Below are 8287 nucleotides of genomic sequence, written 5' to 3'. Positions count from 1 at the left end.
CATTTGTATACATTCTACATCAGAGGCAGTTTGGTTTCTCATGCACCCCCCTAAAAAAGCCCCCAAACCTAAACTGGTATTTTAATCATTATTATATATGCATTTCTATAGTGCCCATCGCCATCGGACCTGGATTCTTATAAAGAGCCTTTCATTCTCATTTTCTTCAGTGGTGAAATGCACCAATGGGACAAATTCTAGTCTCTGTTACACCAGCCTAACTCTGAAATAATGCCCCTGGTTGCAGCAGAATTACTCTGGCATGAGCAATTACAATGCGGTCTACATTATAAATCAGACCCTCTGCTAGCATCAATCAATAGAGTGTCACTGAAATCGACAGAGTTCAGATGGTTTACACCGAAGGATCTGGCCCTTCACCATTAGGCCTAATTCTGCTCTCATTTATACCACTGTAATTGAACAGAAGACAGTGAAGTTACTCCAGGAATATGTCAATGTAAATGAGAACAGAATTTGGTCCTTTCTACCTCTGTGCAGAGTTAGAGGACAGATCTGTTTTCTTTACGCTAGCAGATCTCTTCCCATTCTGTGCACTGTAACTTGGCAGGTTGACGTTTTGTTCTCTTGCTATCCTGGGCAAAAGTTGCAAATATGCTAGCGCGTTAGGCTCCAATCACACAGAACGTTTTGCACGTCCAACGAATGGCAGGATACCGCCATGGTGGTTTGTAGGAGAGGGAGAGAGGGAACCCAGGCTATGCCCTTCATTGTGTTATTTGTTTAGAATCCAAGTGTCACAAACCCAACCCAGGAACACTGTTTTTGTGCATGATTACTGGTGCAAGATTGACATTTAATCAATACTGTACACTTAGCAAACACCCTAGCTAGTGCTTCTTATTCATGCACCAATTGATTTCTACAGAATTATTTTGGTGCAACATCAAAGAGAGTTCAGATTGAATTCTGATTAAAAAACAAAATTGTCTTGTGCAGTCTCTCATGTAGAGTTAAGCATACGCATGTCAACATATCATTAAACTCCTTCCCATACAGTGCTGTTTCTAATTCAGGCTGTTATATTGTAGCTAGTTCTCTAAAATGTTGCAAAGTCTTTTTTCTTTGTCCTTGTTGCTAAGTTAAAACTTTTCATATTAATCTTTTTGACTGATGTGAGGCGGCGGTATTCTGAAAGTGTTAATTCACTCCCAGCACCTGAGAGTGGTAATATGTTACTACCTCTGAGTTCTAGTGTTTGTTTCCCTCCAGAAGTAATTGTGAGCTTTCCCTTCTCCTCCCCCAATCTTCTGTGCTGAGAGGACTCACTTCCACTTACAATCCTTTATTGTAGACCACAGTCTTACTGGTAGTGACCATTGCAATTTCTGGCTCCAGTTGAGATGTCTCAATCTGCCAAATCAAAGAGGAGGTAAGATTAGAATTGGGATAATGCTGTCTGACAGCAGCAGAAAACATCAATACAATAAATAAATCGAAGCAAGGCTTTAGCTGATTGTATTCTGATTTTACTCGTGTTGGCATAAATCAGGGGTAATGCCACTGAAGTCAATCAGCCTGACTCTGATCTCGTAATTGTGCAAATCAGGTGTAACCCCTGCAGCAGCCAGTGGAGTTACTCCGCTGTCAACTGCAGGATTGGGGCTGTCATAACAAGCAGTAATAACAGTGCTCTGCAATTCACTAATGCCTTTCACTGGTGACCTCCAAGTGCTTTCCCATGATTCAACTCATCACACCATCTTATATTGAATGAAGTTATGTGAAACTACTCTCTCTCCGTCCCTTTCCAACCCTTGAAGTTTTGTATTAATTTAAACAGCCAAACAATGCATTTTTAAAAGCAACTCTATTGTCTTATTTTACATATATTTCCCTTTCCCTTGCCTGTTGCTGCCTCTCTCCCTCCATCGTGTCAGATCCAGTCTAGTCCCTGGTCCTGCAACTGGATCCACACGGATGGACACTTTGGGTGGGGTTCGCAAAGGTATTGAATGGCCTAACTCCACCCTTTTGACTGTGCCAAGACCCAGTGAAGTCAATGTGGGATCAAGGGTCTGCACGTCCAGATCAATTCCAGGATCAGGGCCCTAAAGTCTTTGGAGGGGGACAATGGGTGAAATCCTAGCGCCTTTGAAGTTGGTGGCAAAAGTCCAGTTGATTTCAATAGGACCAGGAGTTCACCCCATGCCTTCCTTCTCTTTGTAAAGCTCTATGCACACCTATGGCACTATAAAGAAGTGTTCAATAAAATAATACACTATAGAATAGACTAAATAATATACTGTATCAGCCTTTGAAAAGTTTATCAGTGGATCTTCTATGATGAATTATAGTTTAAAGGCAGCATTGTTCCAATCTCCACTGCGCTTTTTCTCTCTGTGAAATCTCCTTTATTTTTTCCAATCAGACTTACAAAAAAGCTTTTCTGTGATCTAAAAATAGTACGGACCTCTGTATTCAGAGGAAGAGATTGGGGAGGAGGGGAGGAGAAAGGAGGAATTCTTGTTGTCCAATCCAGGCCAGAATCTCCCCAGAAACAGCAGAGGGTACCTTACATTATCATATTTTTAAAAATCCTATACATTTAATCAATGCTGTAGCTGACACAATGCTAGGAACCCATGTTAAAATCTAAATGCTTTTGAAAATGTTTAACCTAGTTAGACAAATTAGCAAAAATTTGTGCAAAACAATTTAGGTATTTAAAATATTCAATGTTTTTAAAAACTGGAAAAACTGTTCTTAGCTTTCAGCTGCAAAAACCCAACAAAATATAACATCAAAGCAATCTTAACATGAGGTGCAACATAACCCTTCAGCAAAGCTGTTAAACAGCTACTGAGGCATCATGGGAAATAGCACTTCATTTATTCAAATGCACATATGTCAGGTTTTTGCACCATATGTCATTCCAAGCTATTTACAGTAATAATTAAATCTTAATCAACGTTTAACCTCTGTAAAATGTTTGAAGGGATCTAATCACCCTTCAGACTGCACTAATGAAGGAGAAATATATAAACATAAAAAGAAAATGATGCATAGATAGCACACCAGAAAGAACAGTAATTGCAAAATTGTATTTCTTTTAAATATAATCAGCAAATTATGTAAAGTAAGCCAATGAGTATTTTAAGTGAAGACATCTTGGGTGTCAGAGGTGTGATCAGCTAATTTTGTACTGCTATCCATAACAGATGTAGCATATTTTCTTTTAGTGCCATTATTAGCAACTTCACCATTTCTTCTTTTACTGAAACACAAAGTAGAGCATTATAATAGGGGGAAGTTACTCAGCAAGGATAGAATAGCCTTTCCTCTAATTGTACATGAGAACTGACAGCCGCCATTTTGATACCAGGATTAGCTCTGATCTGGCTGGCTCTGATGCTGCTTTTCTTTCTACATTTTTCCCCTCCGGTACAGAAAGAGAAGTTTTTACACATCTATGTAGTGTGGTTTCACAGATCAGTATTAAATACCACCGTGAGAGGTGTCTTAGACTTACCGAGCTCAGGGACATATATACGTAAAGGTTAGTCACGGACTCACCCACATAACCTAATTCTCTGTTCTGTTAACACACCCACCCAGTGAGGCCAGGATGGCACAGGAAGGGAAATTCACCCTGCGAATTAAGCCCCACGGTGAAGATGCAGAGGTGGGTGAACTGGCGGAGCCGGCATGCAAGGGGGTGTGCTGCAGCCGATTTAGACCAGCGCAGAGGCAGTTGCTGAAGGTGGAGCAACCACCGGATCCAGCCTACCCAGTTCAACGGCCCAGCCCCACCTGCGGAGGATACACAAAGTGGTGGCAGCTGCTATCCGAACCTGGTGGATGGAACAGTGGGTCGGGAGGAGCTTCGTTTCCACTTGCGTGGGTTTGGGTGTGTGAATTCTTAGCCCCACTTAGCTCTCTGCACAATGCCCCAGACAACGGGCTTTGTGGAGGAAGGATGTACAGGGGGGGGGGGATTTCTGTACAGAGGGGGGGATTTCTAGGAACAGCAGTTTATGGGCTAGATTGTGCATTGCACGCACAGCCCTGAAGTAAATGTGGACCTGCATTGCCCCAGGGGACCTCCAGGGGCACTCTGGTCTCCTGGGGTTCCCCGCTTGCACGGAGGAAGAACAGTTTGACATCCCTGTAAGGGCTACGGCATATTCCACCCCCCCATACAGCTGCCCAGTCCCGCAAGATATTGCACAGCGGGCACTGGAGTGGGGGTTAAGGATGGTGAGGAGGTGGCTGGGATTGCTGGTGGGGGAGCCGAGGAGACAGTGGAGAAATGGTGCAGTTTGACCAGGAGGAAGGCAGAGCCGACGGGGGAGAGAATGAATTCATAGCACAGGAAGTCCATGCCGGGACAGATCTCTTTCCAGAGACCCTTCGCAGACGATAGGGGGAAAACTGCGTATAAACGATGGTGGGTGCACCAAGGACATTTTATTGCAGTGTACTCTTGGGCCCACTCGTGAGCCTGGTAAACCTGGGAGACTGGAAAGAACGGACTAGAGGATCTCTGGCACTGGGGGACGGGAAGCCCTGAGGCCAGGCCAGCCTTGGATGACTCCCTCCATAAAGGCAACAGTGGAGATTTTATAAGTACTGCCCAGAACTTCAGTTCTCTGTGCACTCCCAGAAGTGCTGATGTGTTTCCCAGTCAGACAAAGGAACAAAGTACTCGGCAGAGGCCCCAGCAATGTACTGATGAGAAACGCACCAAGGGCGCTGCTCCCTTCGCTAGGAAATCAAAGGGAAAAAGATAGGGTGATGTCACTTGAAGGCAGTAGAGTTACAAGTCAGGAAATGGAATAGTTAAAGTCTCAGCAGCGTCATTAGTTTGGCTACATCGACATACCAGTAGGCAGGACTTTCCAGCCCTGTGTTCTTGTTAAAAGCGTAGTTTAATATAGTTTGGTGTATGTCGTCGTACCAGCTGCCAGCGTCCTGGAATCTGCTCGGCCCGGCGTCAGGCCAGGGAATGGTTCTGAGACTCACGGTTCTGACGGACGTCCACTCACAGTCCAGAGAAAAGGGAAGTCCAGCCGTACTCATCCTGCTGGGCCTCTGCAGCATTTGATACCAATGGTCACCAAATACTTTTGCCGCCGCTCCAAGGAGGTCAAGAGTGAATGGAAATGCCTGAATCAGGTCCTTCCTTCCTCCCAGGTAACTCACAGGGCAGTTATCTGCATCCGCCCCAGACCCCTCGCCGGCAGCGTGCTACCACACGCAACCCTCTTCCCCATGTGATTCAACGTCTCCATGAAGCTGTGGGAAGCGCTGGTGAGACAACAGAGGCTGGAGTGCCTGCCGCACAAAGATGACACCCAAACCTGCAGCTCCTTCACATCAAACTCAACCGGCGTCATCGCCCACCTTCCTCTCTGCCTAACCCAAATCAGCTCCCAGAGAAAGAGCAGCCGGCGAAAGCTAAATGCAGGCCAGACGGTGGTGATGCTGGTGGGAAGAGGGAAAAGCTCCAGAGAACTGGCTTCCTCTATTCTAAGGGCATCTGCCCTCATGTTAAGTGAATCCACAGCCTTGGGGTGATACCGGGCTCCTAAATGCTACTGGGTGCCCAAATAGTTATGGTGGGAGAAAAGCTCCAACTTCCTTCTTTGATGGCCAGAAGACTGCAGCCCGCTCTATCAAACACCACCGTGATCTGCACCTTCCTGATCTCCACATTTGTCTCTTGCAGCTTGTTATAACGAGGAATGAAGTCCCTTGCCCTGAAAAAGCTCCAAGAGTGCAGAGAAAACACCCATCTGCTTAGCAACTCAGTTGCCCAGGAACACATCCCCTGGCCCTCCACCATCTGGACTGGCTCACACTTGACTGCAGCATCATGGACTCGGTTTGGAGACCACTACCCCTCTCCTCACCAACACAGCCAACCCACGAGAGGTGACTCAGAGGGAAGAGGTCCTCTGCGTCTCTGTCAGGGAGGGCAGGGTATGCCTCCAGGCTCTGGAATAGGCTCTAGCACCTAGCCCCAAACTCTGGGGGATCTGCAGACGGTCAGGACCATCAGTGCAAAGGCCCTTTTGGATCTGTTCCTCCACAGCTGCTCTGGGCCCTGGTGGCACAGCTCCATTGAAGTCCTGCTACCAGGCCCTTCCTGGGTCATGGCCACCCCATGAATCCCCTTAAAGAGCTATGCCCACCACAAAGGGGGCTCCAAGAAACACGTAGGACAGCCCCATGTCACTGGATAAGTAGGGAGAGATGTGTCTAAACCCACCCATATGGGGCGATTAGTCTCTGTCCTTCCCCAAGGAGTGTCCTTTGCGAGGTCCGGTTATAATGGTGCCCGTTCTCCTTTCCAAGGGGGAGGTCAGCTCCATACAGAGATTGTGTGTGGGGGGGGGACGATCCCCCACTCAATCAGGGATAATAGTTGCTGGGAGACAAGGGACTTGAGCTGTGACAGTGGGAGAGGGTGAGTCGGGAGTGGGAGAATGGCTCGAGAACCTGCTCAAGGGAACTGGAGTTTACAATCCCTGTGCCCAAAGAGTGCTGAAAAGGGTCCAACGCAGGCCCACACGGGCAGGAAGAGAACTCGGCAGCCTGAAAAGTCCACTCGGTAATGTGAATTGTCAAACCCAGGAGCAAAACCTGACCCTGCTCCTACTAAAGCTTCACCATCAACATCAACGGGAGCAGGCTTAGTTCTGGGAAATGACCTGGACACACAGCAAGGCAGAAAAGGAGCATTTCACATCAGGGAAGGAGCCATGCTCGTTATGGAGAGCGAGCTGGTCTGCCCGGGACTAGCCCTGGGAATAAGTATTACCTCCCCCGCCCCACGGTCTGGGATTTGATGCAGTTCTAAGAAGCTGGCATCCTCCCTCCAGCAGATTACCAGGATCATTTAAAACAAACCCACCCCACGTCCCTCCTCAAGCATCTGTTTATAAATGAGCAAAACCCAGGGGATGAAGGCAGCATGGCAGAGCTGCCTTTCCAGCCACGCTCTTGACCTGGTGAAATGTATCCCTTGAAGGCAACAAAGGCGCTTTAATGGGAAAGCCTCTTGCTGGTGGCTGCTGCGAGCGAGTTCTTTTCCCCCGTCTGTCCCCTGCAGTGGAAGCCTCTCTCCTCTAATCAGTACAGACAAGGCTAATTGGGGTGATAAAGAACTGGCTCCGAGAGCTGGCGTGGGCTGGCAGAACAAATGGTGCGGTGGTCACAGCTGGGACTGTGGAGACAGAGCGCGAGAGTGTGATACAGGCTCCGCGTGCGGGTCTGCGAGGTGGGGGGTTGTGTGTGTTTTGCATTCGCTGCTGACATGGGTGTAACGTACACGCACGTCCGGTGAGGCAGAAGCAGGCAGAAAGCAGATGCTTTTTGTTTGGGATTGATAATCATGTCTACCCCGGCTTGAGAAAAGGTGTAGAAAGGAATGTGCTCCTAAGGGTGTAGGGAGAGAGATAGGTCTAGGCTTCCTGCCAGGAATCCGGTAATGATATGGAAGGCAGCTAGGGGAGACAGGACCAGATGGATTTGGCGTACAGCTACTCACTCAGCCAAAAAAACAAAAAGCCAGTTTTCTAGAAGGGAGGGTCAACATATAGTGACTGAGGCTTCGTCATGGGGAGGTGGGGGAGGAGATATCGGCCTGGTTCTCTTGCTCGAGGGGCAGGAGTAAAAAGAGAGAAGAGGATGTTAGGAGTTCAACCAGAAGGGTGGATGCAGAACTTGGTGAGTGAGGTTTCGTGGCCTATTTCACGCAGGTCAGATGAATTGAACATAATGGTCCGTTCTGGCCGCAGAATCCGAGATTCCACATGGAATGGGATGGTGGAACCAAGAGCACCTGCCGAACGGCATTTTCCAACAAATCCAAAATCAAGTGTAGCAGCAGCTCATTGCGATCATGATTATTCTATGTATTCCAGCAGCACCGAGAGATGCCAACCAGGATCAGGGGTCTGCTATGTACAATCAAAGAGGTCGCAGGGCGACACAGTGTCTATAACAGACATTACTGATGGATTCTATCCTGCCTGAGGATGGACAAGCAGTCAAGTCGGTTTTTGTCCTCCCTCGCTCCTGCAGTAAGATCGTCTATGCAGACTGTGTCATGGCTTCTAAAGCCCTCCTCTGTTATTTCGGAATTCCCTTTTTTTAACTGACAGTAAATTAAGCCATGTTATTAAGAGGGATAAAATTCAAAAGCTGAACCAGAACCCAGCAGTGCCATACTTACTATTGTGAGGCTGAGGACTGCGCTCCAAAAAAAGGAAAACCAATTTAAAACACATTTAACGACAGCGAACCCTGCTCTTTTCTG

The 8287-nt window shown here is 47.3% G+C and overlaps 1 protein-coding gene across 1 annotated transcript in view; it reads right to left on the bottom strand.

Moving 5' to 3' along the window:
* Positions 1-329: 329 nt before the first annotated feature.
* SFXN5 (sideroflexin 5) overlaps positions 330-8287 on the bottom strand; it is a 177903-nt gene continuing 169945 nt past the window's right edge. Inside the window, exon 14 of the mRNA XM_067533482.1 lies at positions 330-1374. Coding sequence (XP_067389583.1) covers positions 1297-1374 — 78 coding nt within the window. The 3' untranslated portion in view covers positions 330-1296. The remainder of the gene's footprint in view (positions 1375-8287) is intronic.

This window comes from Emydura macquarii, unplaced genomic scaffold (genome assembly GCF_026122565.2).
Source record: "Emydura macquarii macquarii isolate MOO-44397 ecotype Brisbane River unplaced genomic scaffold, CSIRO-AGI_Emac_v2 contig_3345, whole genome shotgun sequence".
Taxonomy (NCBI): Eukaryota; Metazoa; Chordata; order Testudines; family Chelidae; genus Emydura; species Emydura macquarii.
Note: the sequence above shows the minus strand (reverse complement) of the source record. Positions and strands in the feature narration are given on the sequence as shown.